A 21,670-nucleotide genomic window follows, 5' to 3' on the forward strand; every position below is an offset into this window, starting at 1 on the left:
GTAGGGACTAAACAGGGCTGACGTGAGAACAGGGCTTTAATGGTTCAAATATTATTCCAAACCTGGAGGAGGGATTGAGTATCAGCACTTCTAAACCACAACAGCAGCTAGGTGAGAACCCTAATTCATTTTCTACTCAGAAGTGAGAGCCAGCGTGGTGTAGTGGCTAGAGTGCTGGACTAGGACCGGGGAGACCAGAGTTCAAATCCCCATTCAGCCATGAAACTAGCTGGGTGACTCTGGGCCAGTCACTCTCTCTCAGCCTAACCTACTTCACAGGGTCGTTGTTGTGAGGAGAAACCTAAGTATGTAGTACACCGCTTTGGGCTCCTTGGAGGAAGAGCGGGATATAAAATGTAAAAAATAAAATAAAAATAAAAAAATAAGTGAGCAAGCAGACAAAGTAAAGGCAGGCACTTAATTGACAGGAAGAAACAGCTAGATGAGTGCAGTCATCCCTTGCCAATGGCAGCTTTCCTAATCGTGGTTTTGAGTATCCACAACTGAGAAATTGTGACCAGTCTCCCCAACTGTGACCTGAGTATCCATGGTTCGGTGAGATTTTTTAGTGATGGGGGGGTTCTTGCAATTTGAGGGGTTCAGAGGTTCAATCCATTCATTCCTCTTGCTGACCCTGCCAACTCCTTGTGATTTAAACTTATTTTGAGTGGTGGGGGCGGGGCTCCAGCAGGGAGGGCCTCCAAAGGCCTTTAGGTCCAGGCTCCAAAATTACGTAAGTGCACCACTGAACTTGTCTTGTAAGCAGCACTTATTCCACCTATGTCAACTTTCCACCTAGGGCAGGGAGAAAAAAAATGTGCCAAAAGTAAGTTCTACCTATATAACTGGATGATCCAATCCTGGCCTTTATCCTGTTTACAATTCAAACTCTATAGTTAAGTGGGGGGAACACCACAATGCAATTCAGATGGTCATCTAATCACATAATAGTGACTATCCCACATTCTAAATTATTTTATTATTTTATTTTATTATAAATTATTTTAGTGTTGCTCTAAATTATTATCCTAGTAATAATTTGACAGTCTTGTACACTTTTATGTTCTCAGAATGTCTTGTCTGAGCCATCAAATATCTTTCCTTAATCTCTTAATTTACTCCACCTTTTAAAAAAAGACTCCTCTAATATATTTATATTTATTTCTCTAAGACATACCCATGGCTAATCCCATGCATGGCAGCTCTCACGAGAGCTGCCAGATAGCCACAGGACAGGCTAGAGAAAAAATATGGCAGTGGTGGTGGCCGGGCGGCCAAAGAAGGTGGGGCCAGCTGGCCGCAACCGCCAGGCAGGTGACCGGCAGGCGGGTGGCAGGAGCAGCCGTGACCAGCAGGTGGGTGGTCCTGGCAGGCGGCCAGTGCGGCTGCGAATGGCAGGCGGGTGGCCGGAGTGCCAGTGTAAGCAGGCCAGCAGATGGGTGGCCAGAGCAGCTACAGGCAGCCAAGCGACTGCTGTTGGCTGGCTGGCCGGCAAGCGGGCAGCCAGGAAACCATGGTGGCAGGCGGCGCAAAATAAGAAGATGGGGGTGGGCAGGCGGCAGGCAGGGAAGAAGGTGGCGGCTGTGGGTGGGAGAGAAGAAGATGCAAGCAAAAAAGCGGCGGTGGAGGCAAACCAGGGGCACAGATGCTCTGCGCCAGATCGGCTAGTATCTTTTAAAAGGTTTCCATATGTTGTGTGTGTGTATTTCCATGTATTTATTTTTGAAAGGCTCACAGCCCATCCAAAGCACAGGAGAAGGGACAAGAAAGACAACTGCATCTGTATTTGATTTCTTGGCCGGTCTGTCCATCAAATTGGTTGGCAAGGTCGGGTGGTGGAAGGAAGCAGGGCTGGAGCTGTAGGAAGAAAAAGAACAGCAAGTGCTGATTCTAAGGTACATAGCAGACAGAAAAAACTCAAGCGCGTTTGTTCTGCCATTATGGGCCAGTTCAGGTGCTACATCTACTGGCCCTCTCTATCACATAGTATCCTGTTCTGGGCTGAGCTGGGGTCACCAGCAGGGTAAGGATCCAGGAGTCTCCTGACCCTGAGCAGCTCCAGTCCAAGGCCAGTCAGAACTGTGGATAGCACAGGCCAAGATTGCGGGAGCTGGGTATGGCAGTGTGAACAGAATGTTGCTCCAGTGGCTTCTTAGAGCTGACTAAAGGATGTTGCTGCCCAGACAAAATGACTTGGCTCTGCCTCTTTCCCAGGGAAGAACCTATTTCTGCCCAGTTTTGTATATGCTGGCACCCGCTGTGCAAGGGAGCCTCTACTAATATTGGTGGATCCCCTGGGGGCTCCTTTGAGCAAGTCCTTGTGGTGGAAGTGCTGGATTGGGTTCCTCTAGTTTTCCTGCTCTGGGCAGGCGGGGGGCAGTTTCCAGATACATCATCTGATCCCTGCCACAAGCCACATCCTGATGGCCAAGCCAGTTTGAAGATTTGGAGATGTTGTCTCAGATCCCAATGCAACATGATATGCCATTTCATGGGATCTGTGGGTACCCCGCAGTTTCCACCCCCAACTAAAAGCAGTCTCAGGAGATAGCACTGGAGGGGCTGCTTACTCCTTTCTCTCTGGGTGGTTTCTCCACTCAAAATTTTCCTCTTAGCTACTTTCCCCCTTGCAGAGGAGAAAATACCTTTACTGGTGTTGTTCCATGCATCTTTTCCCCTGCAGGTGAAAAAGCAGCTGGGAAGGGAATTGTGAGCAGGGAAATGGCAGAAGGGAAAAGGTTAAGCAGCCCCTCTCCACTGTTCTTCCAGTCATGATTCCAGCCTCCAAAACTGCTTTTCAGTATTTAAAAAATGCTGAGGGAAAAGATGCATACAGTTCTGTGTCACATCTGCTTTGAGCCTCACTCTGGGGAGCAGCAGGGTTGCTAGCTCTGCAGAGGAAGTTGCAAGGCATGTCAGGCTGAAAGTGGGATTAGTTGCTCAGGATAAATCTTTGGTCCATTCCCTGACATTGTCAAACAATGCCTGATCCAGATATCCAGAAATGAGCAAGTTTGAATGAAGATGACTTTCTCAGAGTCGAGTACACTAATCAAGAATTCTTTTCCCTGCTGCATTCTCTCCCTCCAGTATGCTGTTCCTCATAGACTGGATGCTGGAGAAGCTGGCACTGGAGAAGACCCTGTTCCGGACCATGGTCATCTCCAGCCTGTTCCTTTTTGTGTTGACTCTGCTCTTCCGTATGCTCTTGAAAGCCTTCGGCATTTGGCACCGCTATTATGAGAACTGCCGGAGACTGCGCTGCTTCCCAGAGCCTCCACGCTACAATTGGCTCACAGGGCACATGGGCATGGTATGTATAACCCTGCTGGGCTTGGGGCTTTGTTTGGGCAGGGAGGCCTCTGGTGGTGCTGGTGGTGTGGACGAGGATTGGGCCAGTGCACCAGCCAGGTTGGGAATGCTGTCCTTGGACAGATAGGGAAAGCATTCCCTATCCCACAGCGAACAGGCACACGTGAAGCAGAGCCATTATGATTCTGACACCTCCCAACTCCTGCCTGAATTCAGAGCAGCGGGGCAGCTGAATTGTGGTTTTCAGGTTATTGCCACAAGTCATGCTACTAGGAACACCTTCTAGTTTGGAAAACTGTTGAAAATGGCAGACAGAAAGCAGAAAAGAACCACTTTTAAACTGCATATACATTCTAACCAGTGTAGACTTTATTACAGATGTGGAAAAGGCAAAAAACCCCATTTGAGAAGATGGCTCTTGTGAAGGGGTGTTAATCCCCTTCAGACAGTAGGAGGACACACAGGACTTGTAGACTGGAGCTTGCAAATCTCTTGGTCTGATTTCCATTTCCAGGTTGCCCACATGTTGTCCCACCCTTCCACAGTAGTTGTCTCTTTCACTTATTTACCTATATCTAAGACTACCCCCCCCCCGCAGGTTCTTTGATATTAGAAATCAGAGGGTCATCTTAAATTCAGAGCCATCTTCCTTTGGGGTAAATATAGGTATAACCTGTATTTCACCTCTGTTTTTTTAAGGGGCTTGTCTTGAATTCAGAGTCCTCTTGTACTCAGGTAAATGCTGTAGTTCTTCACTGCAGAGAACTGAACTCAGCTCTGCTCCATCATAGTATGGCTGTTCCTCCAAATGTAATCCTCCAGCTACAGAAATGGCAGAGTTGGGGAGCAACTTAAACCAGGCATCTGGCTGCATAGCCTCAGCCCTCCACAGAGAGCGAACGAGCAGCAGGGCCCAGCCTCCCTCACTGAGGGGCTAGGTGGTGGGTTGAGCAAAGACTCTGAACATGAGCACCCAGCCCTCAGTTATTCCTGCCCAAACCGCTTTGTACCTATGTGGAGTAACAGAGCAGAGTCCCGCCCCCCTCTCTCCTCTCTCCTTTGCCTTTTCCTCCTCTGTGCTTGGTGTGGTGATAGGTCCCACAGGAGGCCAGAGCTGAAGCTGCTGAGATTTTTGGGAGGCAGAGCCAAGAGCTATAGCTGCCAAGATGGCCCTGGGCGTGGATCCAACAGTGATGGCGTAGTAGAGTGTTGCCAATGGCAGGGAAATGCCAAGAAGGCTGCCCTAGTTACTTGCATTTGTTCCCTCTTGCTGGTATGAGCATTTTTCTGGAATCATCCTAGGGAGGTGAATATGCTTGGGGCCAGTTTTACATGATCCTTTTCCCTGCTTTAACAGTCCTTGCACTCATTTCAGTCTCAGTTGCCCACTCACCAGTAGCAGCCACTAGGGGTAAATGCCTTCAACTTGTAGACATTTGCTCTGTACCCCTATTGTCTAAAAGGCAGGGCCAGCCAGAGGCGTATCTAGGGAAAATAGTGCCTAGGGCAAGCACTGAAATTGCGCCCCCTGTCCAAACATCTGACACCCATCTGATTCTCTGTACATAGTGCCAAACTGAATATGTGTACAGTGACTTATATTATATTAATTTTTAAAAAACAATTTTTAAAAAATTACCTGTAGCCCCTTCAGGGGGCTTCCTAAAGGCTGTGGGGGGGTCTGCAAAGGTTTCCCCTCTGCAAGGCCTGGCATGGCCTAGGGCCTCACAGAGGCCATTTCAGCATGCACGGTGGCCATTTTGTTTTCAGCAGCCATTTTAATTTTTTTTTAAATTTTAGAAAAATGGCACCCCCCTTCAAGTGGTGCCCGGGGCACGTGCCCTGCCTGCCCTACCCCTAGATAAGCCCCTGGGGTCAGCTCTAGGGTTTTTGGCTTTGCCCTCCCCACATTCTGTTAAAAAACCATACAGAATATCATGTTAACTGAATGGGATGGGCACCAATGTCATACTTGGAGCTGGCACTGGCTGGGGCAAGGGGAGGCAGTGGGGAAGCAGGTTATACCTTGACTACATTAAGATGTCCCGCTGCTGCCCAGCTCTGTGAGATGTCTGCCCCCAACGCATGCCCTGCCGCTCAGTTGACTGGTATGCATGTGTGACGGCCATTTGAGGGGTCCGTTTGACAAAATATTTCACTGAGCTGGTTCCTCAGATGTCTATTGTGCATGTGCACCAGCCAGGTGAGTAGCAGGGTCAGGGCACACAGCGGGGGCAGACTGCACAGGGCAGTGGGGCAAGGCGGTGGCAGCAAGACGCTTAACGGAATTTTAGAAGTATAATCTGCTGGGAACCACCATCCCTATACACCTGTATAACTTACTGTCTGGATAAGGCTACAGACATGCCTGTTGCCAGAAGACCTCCAGGCCCAAAACTTTAGAATAAAGGTTTGCGGGAATTTTTGTTTTTGTTAATGAAATGGCTTCTTTGTTGCAGGCTTGGCCAGCATCCATTTCCTTCTTTGTATCACTCGCACCTGCCCCCTCTTGCTGACTTCAACACTCACTGCCTCTGTCATGTCCCTTACAGATCATGCCCAATGAGGAGGGCATGGCCAAATTGGTCCAGCTGGTAACCACCTTCTCCCAGACGTTTGTGACATGGATGGGGCCCTTTCTGCCACTTGTGTTTTTGGTTCATCCTGATTATATCAAGCCAGTTACAACAGCCTCAGGTATTGCAGTGATGGTGGTGGTGGTGGATTGTGTCACGCTTGGGAGTGGGTGGGGAGACCCAGGAGATAACAGTATTCCTTGGCAGCCTCTTCCCCAAGTATGACAGAGTTACCAGGGTTGTTGGAGAGAGCTCTTGTCTTGGCTAAATATGTAGACTCATGTTGGTGTGAAGCTTTTCCAGACTGGGAATCTCAGCAAAGGTACAAAATTGGCTGGGAGTGGGTGCTCATCTGACTGAGAAAATAAATAAATGTTTAAAATTGTAACTGTGTGTGACATTTTCTGATGGTGGGTTTTCAGGATGGTTTTATTGTTTAAGGGGTCTTCGTGTTATTTTGTTGCTTTTATCCTGCTTCAACAGAAGTGAGAGCAAGATTGGCAAGGCAGTGGTGATAAGACAGGGGGAGATTCAAATGAAAACAAAAAGGGAAAGAAGGGCAATGATTGTGAACACTGAAACACTCCTCCTCACAGGGAATGACTGGGAATAGGCACAACTCAAACAGGAAATCTCCAACCAGTGCGTCAAGCAAGGAACCTAGTTCAGCATCTTAGAACAAGTGTTATAATGAGATAGGTAGCAAGTGGATTCCAGGACAAATATAGCAAGAACTTGATGCAGGAGTCTGGGCAGCCACTAACTAGGAGATAGTTTCTTCAGCCTAGGAATAGACAAGGGTGGGGGAAGGAAGTGGGATGGATCTGGGAATCAATCAGACATTGACTGTGCCAACCTGACTTCTGAGTATTCTGGTGAGAGATTGTGTGTGTGTGTGTGTGTGTGTGTGTGTGTGTGTGTGTGTGTGCGCGCGCGTGTGCGCGCCTCGTGGTTTTTGACTCCTGGCGCCCACAGAGCCCTGTGGTTTTCTTTGAAAACAGGAGGGGTTTACCATTGCCTTACAGCATCTTCTTTTATCGCTGCTGCCCGATAGCATACCAGTGGGGGTTCGAACTGGCAACCTTCTGCTTGCTGGTCAATCATTTCCCCGCTGTGCCAAGAGATTAGCCCACCCCCAAAAGACTGGTTGCATTTGTTGCTGGTGGAAGAAAGGCAGGGAAGGCCCCTGCACAAGAAAAGGAGGAAAACCTCTAAAGTACACAGGTACCTTCCATCCCCCCACCCCCCTTTCTTTCTGCCTATTACATTTCACAGCAGATCAGGCAGCAAAATGGATGGTAACCATGCAGCATAGAGGTTTTCCTCCTCCTTTGTCCAAGTTTTAACATACTAAACTGGGTGCAAAGTGGATAGTGGTTTTTTCCTCCTGACTCTCCTGGCCATGTTTTAAGGCTGGCATTGCCTGGAGGTTTTACAGACAGGATTTTTAACTCAAATCCACTTGGGATTAGAGTATGCCAGTCCACATACTAGTTTTTTTTTTCACCCCAGCATCCCTGCAGGATCAGAAATGAGTACACACCCACCTCTGCTTTCCCCTCAATTACTGTTAAGAATTACTGCACATTCTTGCTTGGCCCGAATTATGCCCAGTGTTAAAAAATCCTCCATTTGCTGCACCAGCAGTAGCAGCTTTTTTTCTTTTCTTTTTTAAGTCGAACTTTCTGGTATTCCCTGCCACTTCTCCTGAGATATGTAGAATGGCCATTGGCAATAATTCGGCTTTTTTCAAAACACAATGAAGGGAGTTTGACAGCTGTGTTGTCTGCTCGGAGTGATTTGCAATTGCCAGCATGGGAGGGTAGGGACGGGACACAGAGTTCAGTTCAGGTGCCAGCTATCATTACTTCCCATCTCCCAAGCACTGAGCAAAATGCCGTCTGAATCTAACCGAAAGCCAAGTGAGGGGGCTGGAAAGGGGGGGTGGGGATGGCCCACTTCCCTCCTCAGAGGATCCACTGCTGCTGCCACCGTGGAGCAAGACAGGGGGGAGGAGCATGCAAGATGCTGGTTCTGCATCACTAGGCCGTGTGTGATCACTGGCAGGGCAGGGGAGTTGGAGACACTAGAGAAAACGCAAGTTTTCTGCAAAAGATTCAGTGAGGGGGCAGCTGCTTCTTCCCACTAAAGCCTGTGAGCTCTAAATAATAGCTCTTACCAGGAACCTACCAGGATGCACGCCTATGCTGGCTTCTCAGCTCACAAGCAGGAAGTTCCTTCATGAAGCTGCTCCCTCCTCCTCTCCCCCTCCTCTCCCCAGCCTCATTCTGCTCCCCTTGCAGTAGCCCAGGTCGGGAGAGGCAGAAAGCGAGAAAACTGCACAAAAGCTTCCGTGAATTTCAGCAGCCCCTTCTCTCCATGACAAGCCACCGGCGATGACCCTTAACCCTCCAGTGCCCGCTCTTCCAGCAAGAAGGTGCTGTGGTTCATTCCCATGGGTGGGGTGGGTGGAGCTCAAAAGCAGCAGCATTAACGGACAGGTGCCTAGCTGTCACATCACCTCCCATTCCTCTCAAAAAAGCCCCCTCACAAGCATGGAATGAAAGCAAATACACACTGCGGCTTGGATCCATGTCTTCTCTCCCCCACCCACCCCGCTGTGCTGCCACATCGCACCTCCCATCGCTCTCCTCCTCTCTGATGTGACTTGTGATTGGTTGGACCAAAAACCCGGACTAAGCCAGTGGGAAGGCACAGGAAAAAGATCTGCCAAGGAGTGCAGAGAGCAGCCAGGCCTATGTGAACTCTCCCTTTAAATCCCCAAATTACATATCTTGCGAATCTGCTGCGAAGCAGATCCGCTCTTCCGATACCACGGGGCATGAAGGCATGTGTGACTAACTCCCTGGTACTAACAGAAGCGCTTTTAGGACCGGGACACGGGGATCTGACCCGGTCCTTACCGCCTGGCGGGGGGCCTCCAAACCCTCTCTCCCTCCATTGCTGCAGCAGGCTGCGCCACCCACAGCAGCCCCCCAGTCTTCCACCCCCCACCAGCAGCGGTGACCTGAGAGTGAGGCTGGGCCTGCCGTTCTTCCCAGTGTCTCTGACCAACTGCACAGGCATGTCTCGCAGTTCATTAGAGATGCTGGGCCGAATGGCAGGCCTAGCATCCCCCTCTGGTCATTGTCGCTGGTGGGGGGAGAAGGACTTCTGGCACCTCCTGGCAGACACCCGCCAGCCGTGCAACGGCTTGAAAATTTTTTTTAAGGAGTGTTCAGTACGGCAGGGCGGGTGCAGGAGGCCCCCAAAAGTCGGTTGGGGGGCCTTGTTATGGTGGGGGCTCCCGCCAGGGGTGGTCCAGGCACCAAACTGAGCTAGATGCACCCCGGGTACTAAATATGTGACATTTGTCATCCTGACTCTTCATAAAGCAGCCTACTCTGCTTGGTCGCTTTGGATGAACTGAGGGCAAAAATATGTCAGCAGATCCTTTTGGGCCAGTCAGTCTTGCCTCTCCTCACCACAATACCAATACTCTTGTTTTCATTAAGATGATGGCCTGCTGTGTGCCTGAAAACATCACAGCTTAAATCTGCAGCAAGTACCAGCTGGTTGCTCTGTTGGAAGAGGACTAGTCTAGAGGAGTGAGTTCCCACACTTTGCCTCATCAGAGAGGATGTGTTCTTGGACAGGGCACAGCAAGGACTACAGCAGGACGAGACTGTGAACTTAGGTGACTGTGAAAAGAGGATAAGAGAAACTGCATGGAAGAGAGCAGGAGAATCAGAAGTACACAGTTAACAATCAGTGGTGAGACACTTGGACAGGTTAGCATTAGAAGAGGCATTTTCCAAGGGGACTCACTATCCCCTCTGTTGTTTGTAATCACCATGACTCCACTTTCACAAATACTAAACAAAACAAGCCTCGGATACCAAACATCTAAAACATCAAGTAAAATAAACCATATGCTCGACACGGACGATCTGAAGTTGTATGGAAAGTCCCAGTCAGAAATCGAATCACTGCTAAACACTGTCCGTATATTCAGTAGCAATATAGCAATGGAGTTTGGACTAGACAAGTGTGCTGCATTAATAATGAACAGAGGAAAAATAACAAAAACAGAAGGAATAGAACTGCCCAATGGAAGCAACATCAAGAACCTGGAAGAGAAAGAACCTTACAAATACTTGGGCATTCTCCAGGCTTATAACATCGCACATACTGAAGTTAAAAGAAAAAATGGAAGTGAATACATCAGGAGAGTTAGAAAAATTCTAAAATCTAAACTCAATGGTGGGAACACTGTACAAGCCATAAACACCTGGGCTATACCTATTATCAGATACAGTGCAGGAATAATAGACTGGACCCAGGCAGAGTTAGAGACGCTAGATCGTAAGACCAGGAAATGGTCATGACCATCAATCATGCTCTGCACCCCCGCAGTGATGTAGATAGGCTATACCTCCCTCGCAGCTCAGGTGGAAGAGGAATGCTGCAAGTCCATCAAACAGTAGAGGAGGAGGAGAGGCCTTGAAGAATACATAAAGGACAGTGAAGAAGATGCAGTTCAAATGGTCAATAACGAGAAACTATTCAACACCAAAGAAACAAAGCAGGTCTACAAGAAAAAACAAGTCAAGAACCGAGCAGAAAAATGGAAAAATAAGCCACTGCATGGTCAATATTTGCACAATATAACCAGAAGATCAAACATCACCAAGACCTGGCAGTGGCTTAAGAATGGCAACCTGAAGAAAGAAACCGAGGGTTTAATACTGGCTGCACAAGAACAGGCACTAAGAACAAATGCAATAAGGGCAAAAGTAGAAAAATCAACCACAAACAGCTCTACAAATTAAAATTGAAAGGCTGTGGCGGAAGAAGACCAAAATAATCCCCGTAATAATTGGCGCCCTAGGTGCAATTCTAAACCGCTTTTTTCTAATAGTTTGGCAGCTAAGAGTGCAAGACCAGCATAACAAGTTGCAAAATAGCTGGATCAAACAGCAGGATGCTTAACCCTTGCCTTTGTGAGTGACTACCTTCATTACATAATGTTTACCCTTCCCCCCCCCACACAAACCTATTGGATTCTATTTGTCCCATTTTTAACACTTAATTTTTTTTTTACTTTTAAAGCTGCCCCTAGTTGGCCATGCCCCCATCCCCCCAACCAGTCCTTGTCCTGATTTCTGCCAACGCAGTGTTGTGTTGGCAAACACCCTCCCCCTTGCACTTGCAATTGCAGATCACTTAGAGCAGACCATTCCCAAAACAGCTGTCAAACTCCCCTTCATTGAGTTTTGAAAAACACTAATTTACTGGTATGACCAACACAAACATAACAGAGAAAGCTCCGGGGCATAACAGAAGCCCCGGGTTATTTTTCAAAAGCCTCTGAAACTAGAAGTTCTTCGATGTGGTATCTGTACTTTACACGAATGGGCTTTGCGCCTGTGCAGAGACTTCAGAGCTTCTCCAAGCTAGATCTTCTCAGCTTTTGGTGGTAGCCCCACCCCCATTGGCTATATGCGGCTGTGCGGACTTCCCTCTCCAGTCTTTCCTCCTCTGCGGACAGATCAACATCATTTGAGATTTTCTCTGCGCTAAATTACACTAAGTATACCTATTTTACCTTTCACCTCTGCTTTCTTGCCTTCCCTTGTTTTAGATCTCAGTATTCCTTCCCTCCGTTAGCGTTTTTGTTTCTTTCCTCGGTCCCCCACCCCCACGCCTTGCCCTCCAGGCTCTGCGTTTTTCCACTCTTGACGGAAAAGGGAGTCAAGGGAGTCACCTTTAAGCGGTGTGTCCATTGCAGGGCCAGTCTTCCCTCCATGGATGGCCATAACTGCTGTTTGTTCTGCCTCGGAAAGGCCCACAAGATAGAGGCTTGTATCCATTGCTCCAAGTTCACCAAGCAAGTGAGAAAAAACTGCGCTTCGTGCCTAAGATCCTGGTTGTGGGAGCAAGCTCTAAAATCCTTGGACACAGCTTCCAAAACTATGCAAGTGGCGACTGGCAGTTCCCGGCAAGATTTGGGCTTACAGCCCTCAAAGTCCCCCATGGGACCGGTTGTCTCGATGCCCGAGACGGACTTACCTTCTGAGCCTACGGCTCAAACTTTGCCTTCAGATCTGACAGTGCCTTTGATACTGTTGACCTCGATCCCGAGCTCAGCGACCCTGAGGGCAGCACGCACACCTTGGACCCTGAAAAAGAAAAAGAAAGGTCGTCGAGAATCCAACTCTGATTGTCCACCTAAGCAGAAGCTTCCCCTCCCTTCCAGCCCCCGCATTAGGAAGAAGCGGAAAGTGGCTCCAGCACAAGCCTCTGAAACCTCTCGCCACAAACCCGAGATTATCGCACCCGAAACCTTTCTTGAGCTCGAAGACCAGTTCGGCGATCGATCGGGTCCAAATGACCCCGTTTACGAATCTGAACATTTTTTGGAACTGGAGGAAGACCTGTCTTATTGCCAACAATGGGCCGAACGTGAATTCAGCATTGAATTCGACCATTGCTTTCCACCAAGTTACAGAGATAATGAATACTGTCCGGCTTATTGGTCGCAACAGACATGTGAAGACCGCAGGGAGTGCCACTCGGTACCAGATCCGGACTATCGCCAGGAATGCTGGGAATGCTACCTATCCAGATTGGGTTTGAGGGATCAATCCCAATCCCCTGTGCACACGATTACCCAACCGTCAGTACCGACCCAGAAGCCACCTCCACCTCCACCCCAGACTGCATTGCTACTGCAATGTAGAGTCCCTCTGAGGAACCACCCCATTCAGGCCCTTACTGCTACAGTACTGCCTGACTCCTGGCATCGACCCAACCCAGTTGCCTCAGAAGGGGCAGAATCGCCAGCGCCTATAGAGGAGGACTCCTCAGACTCTCATTCTGATTTAGAAGAACAGGGAATAGACTCCTCCCATTCCGATATAGCATCCTTGGGTTCCTCTCCGCAGGAGTTGGTGTCTGAAACCAGGCCCAACTCACCGTCTGAAGACTATAAGATCTATGCAGATTATATTTTTTGCATGGCAGCTTCCTTGGGTGTCCAGCTCTCTCTCAACAAGACAAGGCCAAGCCCGACCCGCTCTTCCAGCTTATTGAAGTGGATACTCGTGCCCCGGTCTCCCTACCTTTAAATGCATCTATCCTCTTGGTCACCAAGGCCTGCTGACAGAAGCCTTCCTCTTTGCCCCAGACCTAAAAAAAACTGGAGAATTTCTACAGGGTCCACGCCATGAACGAAAAGGACAATGATTTCCTCCAGAAACATCCAACAACAAACTCTGTGGCAGTGGAATCCTCCCTCACAAGAAATAAAGGTCGTCCGGCCTCCACTCCGCCAAACAAGGAGGGCAGGAAACCCGACACCTTTGGTAGAAGGTTATACTCCATCTCCTCCCTCCTAGTGAGGATAGCAAATTATCAAGCGTACAAGGCACGCTACCAGGCCTTCCTTTGGGAATGCTTAGCACCCTTTCTAGAACACCTTCCCCAAGAGGAAAAAGATCCAGCCAAGGTTTTTGCACATGAAGCAACCCAAGTCACAAAACAGGAACTGCATGTTATCCGTCATACCACTGAAGGAGCAGCTAAAGTAATGGCTACCTCAGTAGCGATATGTAGACATGCGTGGTTGCGCTCGTCCAGGCTAACTCCAGAGGCCAGAACTCGCATCAAGGTTCTCCCCTTTGAGGGTGAGGTCCTCTTTGGGGAGAAAACTGATGAAGCCCTTCAAAAGGTTCAGCGCCTAAGAAACACAGCTCATTCAATGAGTTTCTAGCAACCGCCTTATCGCTCGTCTTGCTCTCAGTATTGGCAACAGAACCAATATCAATGCTTGCAACCACAATTGCAGCAGCCTGACCATTTCTTTCAGGCCTCCCGATACCAGCCCTTTAAGAAACAGCCATCTTTCTCCTCCAGTCGCTCACAACAGACATGCTCCAGGCCCTCCCAGGCCCCAGACAATGACTCTCCGCCCCATCCCAGGTGGGGCACCAGGCTCTCCCCATTCCTCCAGACCTGGCTATGCCATAGAATCCTCTATACTTCCCCCATCCAATTCTCCGGTCTCCACTAGTCATGTGCACGGACCGGTTCGGAGGCCATTCTAAAGGAGCGGGTGGCGGAGAACTCCCTGCAGGCTGCCGTTTCCTTTGCCGGTCTGGCTGCAAATGGCTTCTAAGAAGCCATTTGCAGCCAGACCGGCAAAGGGGAAGGGCACGGCAGGGGAGTTCTCCGGCCGCCCTCTCTTGCGACTTGGAATGGGAGGGGTTCTTGACTTCTTGCAAGCGGGGAACTACACGGAGCGGATCTTCTTAACGATGGATCTGCTTCACGATGGGTCTGTTTGAACAGCACGGGTCTTCTTGTGGGCGGCCGCCAGCCGAGCAGGACTTTGAAGGGGGCAGCAGCGAGCTATCCTGCCGCCCGATTACTCGGGGAAATACGGTGCGGTTGTTGGGAGGGTTAAGTAAAGCCCCCCCTATTCTTTTTGGAACCCCCCACCCCAGTGCCGGACCGCAGCTCTGCGGTTCCGTGCACACCCCTAGTCTCCACACCACCCACGCCAGCGCTCCTCTCAGAGATCAAGTCTCTATTTGTCAAGGATGCCATAGAACCGGTTCACAATCCACACTCCCCGGGCTTCCACTCCAGATATTTCATGGTACCAAAATCGTATGGTACCCTCATCCGAGACCTCTGAGAATTAAACCGACATGTCACCTACCGGAGGTTCAGGATGGTCACCATCCCCACCATAATATCTCTCCTTCACAGAGGGGACTGGTTCGTCTCTCTCGACCTATGAGATGCATACTACCACATCAGCTTTCCGCCTCAACACTGCTGCTACCCCTGCTTCTAGGTAGCAGGCACGATCTACCAGTTCTGAGCACTTCCATTTGGCCTGGCCTTGGCACCGAGGGTCTTTACCAAAGGCATGGCCCCGGTTGTTGCCTACCTACAAGGGAAGGGGATTCAGGTATTCCCCTACCTGTACGATTGGCTCCTGGTGGCAAATAATCCCCATACCCTCCTAAAGGACCTAGATATTACCATCTCCCTTCTCTTGGCCCTAGGCCTACAGATCAACCACAGCAAATCCAAACTCAAACATAGGCGGAACTGGGGGGGGGGCAGGCAGGGCACGTGCCCTAGGCGCCACTGAGGTGGGGGCACCACGCCAGTTCCTGCCACCCCCACCCCACTGCCCACCTGCCCAGCCCCAGGGCCCCTCAGCCACTTGCCTCCCGCTCCGGCCTAGGATCGGAGCAGCCTGCAAACAGCAGAGCTCTTCTCCCCCCACCTCTCAGCTGATCGGCGGGTGGGCGGGGCTTCCAGAGAGGCCTCCCAGTAGGCCTCCCTGAAACCTGAACTCGGCAGGCCCCAGCAAGCCAGGAAGGAGGCTGGCAGACCCTCCCTGCAGCAGACCAGACCATTCAGCACAGCTTTTGCAAGGTAGGCTGTAAATTCCTTTTTGTTTCATGGCACAAAATTACAAAAACTTCTGGAACAAATATTTATTTATTCATTCTTTCTTTCATCCTCTATAATAAAAGCCCTGTGTGTGCGGCCGTGCTGCCCGTGTCTTTTTTGGCAGTTCTGAGCATGCGCTCCGCGCATGCTCAGAACTGCCGAAAAAGACACGGCCGCCCAGACACGGGCGGCCATGTTGGGTCCATATACCACCCAATACGACACCCCACTTGATGCTTCATTCTGACACCCTTTTCAGCTCCATGATCCCTTCAGAGTCGCACGCCGTTGAAGACAGTGAGAAAATCCATAATGGCCACACGGGAGCAAAACCTCAGCCACGACAATCCACTTCTCCAAATTTGATTAAGCTCCCATGTTTTACGCATGCGCACATGCCTGCAGAGAATGACGGGGAACGAGTCAGGGATGCCCTCAACGAAGATGGCGCTCGCCTCCTTGGCACACTGGAAGCCAAAGAAAACGGCCGCTCAGGAGGTGTTTCAATTTTGCATTCCGGAGTAGCGTTTTGCTCTTCTTTTGCCGCAGAGCACGCGCGAAGGCTCTAGCGGGAGTAATTGCGGAGGAAAGGAAAGAAGCAAGGCAGGAGTTCAGGTAGGCTTGATGGCGGGGACTGTCAGTGCCAACAGTTCGCCCGGGGAGAGAGCGAGCCTTTCCCACAGAACCATGAAAAGACGAGAGGGACGGATCCTCCTGCCTCTAAAGGGCACTTCCTGGCTCAAGGAGGAGAAACCCGTTTTTAAGAGAGCGCCGCCCTCAGAAAGCAAAGGGTGACATCACTATGACGGAGCTTCCGCGTGGGGCACCGCCTCCCCGGAACCCCTACTCAGGTGTTGTTTCGTTGTTGTTAGTGGTGTTTGCAAACAACTACCACCAAACTGAAGACTTGGCTTTTTAAAGCATTTAAATGTAACCCTGACAATGCAAATGGAGGCGGCAGTCGGAGTTATACTTCTCTGAGAGCAGATCCCGTTGAACGCAGTAGGATTTACTTACGCGTAGACATGCACAGGTTTGCACTGATAGCGCATTCATATCATATTGGTATGAATAGTAATCTTATTAGATCAGTGAAACGTCTTTCTCACTGCAGAGAAACGTCTTTCTCACTCAGGCAGAGAGAATAGTATATAGTATAGCATATACCCTGCAGTGTCGTGCAGTGTTAATATTTAATGTTAGAGGCTGGACTGAGGTTTGTTTGGATTTCAAGCCTCAGATTCTCCATGTAAAACAAGATCAGTCAAGTTCTTTTGTCCCAGCCCAAATCCTCAAGCTCCACTGCCTTACATGTAGACATATTGCACTTCTATATTAAAAATTCCCCTGCATTTAAAAAGCCCACGTGTGAGCAATGAACTTCTCTCTCTTTTGATTACTGATACTGTTGCCCCCCCCCCGAAAAATGGGCTGCATACAAATTTGATGTCCAGTCACATCCTCTATAATAAAACCTTTGAGTGGGCCAGGAGGGAGGGGCAAGAGGGAATGGGGTGGGGGAGAGGGGCAAGGGCAAGAGGAAGTGGGGGAGGGGGAAGGGCAAGAGGGAGTGGGGCATGGGGGAGGGGAAAGGGCAACAGGGAGTGAGGCGGGGGGCAAGAGGGAGTGGGGCATGGGGGAGGGGGGAGGGCAACAGGGAGTGGGGCAGGGGGGAGGGGCAAGAGGGGGGAGGAGGACGCAGTGCGGCGGTGAGGCGGCGGAGAAGCCGGGCGGGGGCGCGGAGACGGACGGAGATGGATGGTGAAGACGGCGGGGGTGGACGGCACTCTTGGCGGTGGCGGCGGAACTCTCCCCTGCTAGCACCCGTTATTTTAAAGGGCTTGAAAACAATAGTTCATTTATAAATGCATTTATGTTCAAGTTGTTTTGCAACCCAGAAGGTCTGAGTGAGAACTGTGAAGCATGTGTTGTGCTTTTATTTTATTTTATTTTTCTTGTGTATGAACTGCTCTCCAATAACTTGCAGGGACTTCAGGGTAAATCTGGCCAACATGTGAATGCAGCACCTCCATTCCAGAGGAGATGTGTCTTAAAGGGCTTTAAAAGCCTCCTGTGAAAAACCTCCTGGAATCAAACTTTACTGAATTTGTTCAGAATTCTGAGAAAACAAACATAGGTTCACCCTGCATGGTTGAAAGTCTCCTTTGCTAATCTGCAGCGAGGGGGCCATTTTAATAATTAGCGTTGCTAGTGTGTTCTAGGCATTAAAAGTAGCACAAATATATAGTACTCAATGTATATCACTATATATTGTGAAGTGTCAGTGTGTGTATTCAGTGAAATGTATTTCCAGGCAGCATACTTATTTTGAAATATCAGACTTAAATCCTTGGCGGCCTGGGGTGCGTGGAGGCCCTGGACATTAAGGGGCTGGTGGCCCATTTTAAAATCTCATCTTGGCCCATTCCAACCTTGCTATGCCCCTGGCAGTCACTACACATGGGTTTCTGCACAACACCTGCACAGAAGAAACTTCCATGTAGAAAATGTGTCTCTTGTAAACTGACCTTGAATTTTCCATCCATGACTGGGATATCTGAGAGTTAGAGTCAATAATAAAAGAACAGCAGACTGCTTGTGACAGGAAGGGGCAAATTACAATGATTTCTTAGTCTGGCAGGGGCTGGTTTTGGCCCTGGCAGAACTTGGCTGTCTGCTCCTGTTGCAAATGCCTCTGTCTACTGTGGCAAACTAATGTATCCTCCTCCCTCTTGGTGTCAAAGTAAGCACTGGTGTGGTGAATGCACATATACCCCATCATGAGCCAACAGTCATCATAAGACAAAAGGCTGGCAGGAATCATTCACTGGTTTATAGACCCCCCACCACCAACACCTTCTTCCCCTATTTTGCTAGTGGCTATTTGGGCAGGTGATCCTCTAGGACAAAATCATGTTTTTAAAAAAGAATGAGATGAGACAGAGAAAATGACACTTGGAATCCTCGCATAACTCCTGACTGTTGTTCTAAGTCTTTTACAGAGATGGCTCATGTTTTCAGGTTTTGATCAACAACCATGTCTAGATGGTACAGTGTTCCTTTTAACAAGGATTTCCAGATATTGTTGATTACAAGTCCCATCATTCCTGTTTGGACAGGGGCACAATTTCAGTGCTTGCCCTAGGCGCTATTTTCCCTAGTTACGCCTCTGAACTCAAGCCCATCAGAATGATAGAGTTTCTGGGACTCCTCTTCAACTCTACCCAGGCAAAGCTGTTCTTCCCGGACAGGAGAGTGCAAGCTATTCTGGACCTCTTCTCAAGACTGCTATCACATCCTCACCAACCAGCATGAGTCGTGCAACACATGTTAGGACACATGGCTTCCATGACACACGTACTCCCCCATGCACGTCCTGAGGACACTTCAACACTGGTTCATACAAACTTTCTGCCCCCAGACAGACCCCCGCCACGTGCCTTCTTCGCATGCCTCCCTATATTCTGGATTCCCTCCTCTGGTGGAACAACCCAACCAACCTCGTTGTTGGATCCCCCTTCCATCTTCTCCAGCACCGCCTGCTCCTCACCACGGATGCCTCCGAACAGGGGTGGGGTGCCCACACCCTGGACCACCACCTCCAAGGTCTTTGGTCCCCTAAGGAAGCCACACACCACATAAATTATTTGGAACTTCTCGCTATCTTCAAAGCCCCAAGAGGCTTCCTTCCCCTCATCACCCACTCATCGGTCGGGTGCAAACAGACAACACCACAGCGAAAGCTTACCTCAACCGTCAGGGAGGCACATTGTGATGCTCTCTACTCAAACTCTCCATCAAACTCTGGATGTGGTGCATCCAGCACAACATTACGCCAAGGGCAATCCACATCCAGGGGAAAGCCAACGTGATGGCAGACACCCTCAGCAGGGAGGGTACCACCTCCTATGAATGGCAGATAGATTGACCAACACTGAAGTCTCTTTTCCACTGTTGGTTCACGCTGCAGGTAGACCTGTTTGCATTGTTGGTCAACGCACAATGCAACCTCTATTGCTCCCGAGTGGGCATCAGGAATCACTCCCTAGGGGACGTGTTCGTGATGTCCTGGAGAGGTCTCTCAGCATACATCTTCCCACCCATTTCCCTGATACCTCGGATTCTGCAGAAGATCACACAGGACTGGCCACAGTGCATCCTTATCACTCCATGGTGGCCCAGGAGACCCTGGTTCCCCCACCTCCTGCACCTGTCCAAGAACCGCTACACGCACCTACCAGGCATCCCTCACCTCCTCACCCAGCAATCAGGCTGCCTTCTCCACCCTGACCTGCCTCTCCTGAGTCTCACAGCCTGGTGGATCGGGCCTCTTTCCATATAGACCTTCAATGCATCCTGAGGGAAGCCCACAAACGGTCCACCATTAAGTCCTACAGCCATAAATGGACTCGTTTTGGTAAATTTCTAGACAACCAGAACATCCTTGTCTCACAAGTATCTGTCCAGCATGTCTGCGCTTACCACCTCATCCTCAAGGAGGCAGGCTTGAAATTAACATCCTTGCAAGTTCACCTGGCCACCATTGTCACCCATTCCCTGGCAAATGTGCCATCCTGATTCAGAGACCCACTCATAAAGCAATTCCTTAAAGGCCTCTCACACTTATACCCAGACCCACCGATCATGGCTCTGGCCTGGGACTTAACCTTAGTTTTATCTAAACTCATGCATCCTCCCTTTGAGGCTCTGGCCTCAGCCATGGTAGACCTCCTCTCCTGCAAAGTTGCCTTCCTCACCGCCATCACCTCTGCCAGGCGGGTCAGTGAACTGAGGGACCTATGGGTAGACTCCCCCTACTTCACTTTCCACAAAGTCAAGGTTATCCTCAGAACGGACGTAGCATTCTTATCTAAGGTGGTATCTTCCTTCTATCACTCCCAATCCATCACCTTACCTGTCTTCTTCCCCAATCCTTCAGATGATGCACAGCATCGACTCCACTCCTTAGATGTCCGGTGCGCTCTGGCCTATTACGTGGATCGAACTGCTGCTTGGCGTGCCTCTCACTTCCTCTTCATCACTCACTCCAGCCCACACAAGGGTGCTCAGGCTTCTGCACAGACAATATCCCATTGAGCAGTGCGCGCCATCACATTGGCCTATCAGATCACAAAATGGCCACTGCCACCCTCCATTAAGGCCCACTCCACTAGAGCCATGGCAGCGTCCATGGCCTTTGATAGTTCTATCCCACTCGACGTTATTTGCCAGGCTGCTACGTGGGCTTCCCAACATTCCTTCATGCAACAATACGCCCTTGACATTCGTGCCTGAAGGGATGACTCCTTCAGCAGGGCAGTGTTGCAGTCTGTATTTTCCTGAGACCCACCTCCAGGTAAGTCGGGCACTGGGTGCAGCTTGCTATGCGCCCATTCGTGTAAAACACAGAGACCATGTCAAAGAATGTTGGGTTGCTTACCTGTAACTTGGGTTCTTCTAGTGGTCATCTGTGCTCTTACATGCCCGCCTTCCCTTCCCTCTGTAGTCTTTTTCAGATAGCGGACTCAGAAGACTGAAGAGGGAAGCCCACGCAGCTGCATATAGCCAGTGGGGGCGGAGCAACCACCAAAAGCTGAGAGGATCTAGCTTGGAGAAGCTCCGACGAGGTATCTGCGCAGGCGCAAAGCCCATTTGTGTAAGAGCAGAGATGACCATTAGAAGAATCCAACCGGGCATACTTCGGGCTAAGCCAGAATTCTCAGCCCCCATTCGGGGAAAATCAAAGTCCTGCCTGTCATGGTCCCTGATAGCCCGCAGGGATGTCGGGGTAAATCCAGCTAATAGGAGTGGATTCACAATAAAAGCCCTGTGTGAAAAGCCTCCAGGGCTTTTTTCCGCTGACCCTCATTCATGGCCCCCTAACCCTCTCATTCAGGTAAGCCCAAGGTTTCAATTATTGCAGTTTTGGTATTTGCAGTGGGAGCACAGAACGTAACCCCTGTGATATCTGAGTGCCTTCCGCATTTTGCTTTGTTTGGTTTTGCTTAGTAGTTAAGACTGGGAAAGGCTTTGTAAATTGCCCTAGAAACTTGCTGACAAAGACTACTGTGTAAACTCATTTATTTGAGCCCAGCTGTGTCATCGGCAGTGAAGCCCCTCATTACCTGTAGTCTGTGCGCTTGCTGACTCACTGCTCTCTGCAGGCTGGGATAGGAAAGCTTGATAGAGACCTGTGCTAACAGGGCAGTGGGTGAGGGCGAAAGCATTTCCCTTGGTATAAGACGTCAATGTTTATGAAAAGAATTTGAAAGCAAATAACTGGACAGCAGCTCTCCAAATAAATTGCA

General features: G+C 49.8%; 1 protein-coding gene and 1 long non-coding RNA gene across 8 annotated transcripts in view; one reads left to right on the forward strand and one right to left on the reverse strand.

Moving 5' to 3' along the window:
- The window catches only part of LOC128344529 (ultra-long-chain fatty acid omega-hydroxylase-like), a 62,689-nt gene that overhangs the window by 18,890 nt on the left and 22,129 nt on the right, over window positions 1-21,670 (forward strand). For 3 of the 6 annotated variants that reach the window (XM_053294803.1, XM_053294808.1, XM_053294807.1), the window contains exons 2-3: window positions 3,091-3,313; window positions 5,865-6,009. In XM_053294803.1, the coding sequence (XP_053150778.1) occupies window positions 3,092-3,313; window positions 5,865-6,009 (367 nt within the window). In that variant the 5' untranslated portion in view covers window position 3,091. Of the gene's footprint in view, window positions 1-1,729; window positions 1,896-3,090; window positions 3,314-5,771; window positions 6,010-21,670 lie in introns of those variants that run through there. The other 3 variants (XM_053294805.1, XM_053294804.1, XM_053294809.1) reach the window with 2 other exon arrangements.
- Window positions 1,689-21,294, reverse strand: LOC128344531 (uncharacterized). Of its 2 annotated transcripts, XR_008315900.1 has the most exons (5): window positions 20,278-21,294; window positions 18,863-18,980; window positions 11,961-12,070; window positions 3,997-4,134; window positions 1,689-1,857 (listed from the first exon to the last, which is right to left on the reverse strand). It is a non-coding gene; the product is annotated as an uncharacterized LOC128344531 (long non-coding RNA). The 2 variants fall into 2 exon arrangements; XR_008315901.1 differs by lacking the exon at window positions 3,997-4,134.

This window comes from Hemicordylus capensis, chromosome 2 (assembly GCF_027244095.1).
Source record: "Hemicordylus capensis ecotype Gifberg chromosome 2, rHemCap1.1.pri, whole genome shotgun sequence".
In the NCBI taxonomy this organism is placed as follows: domain Eukaryota; kingdom Metazoa; phylum Chordata; class Lepidosauria; order Squamata; family Cordylidae; genus Hemicordylus; species Hemicordylus capensis.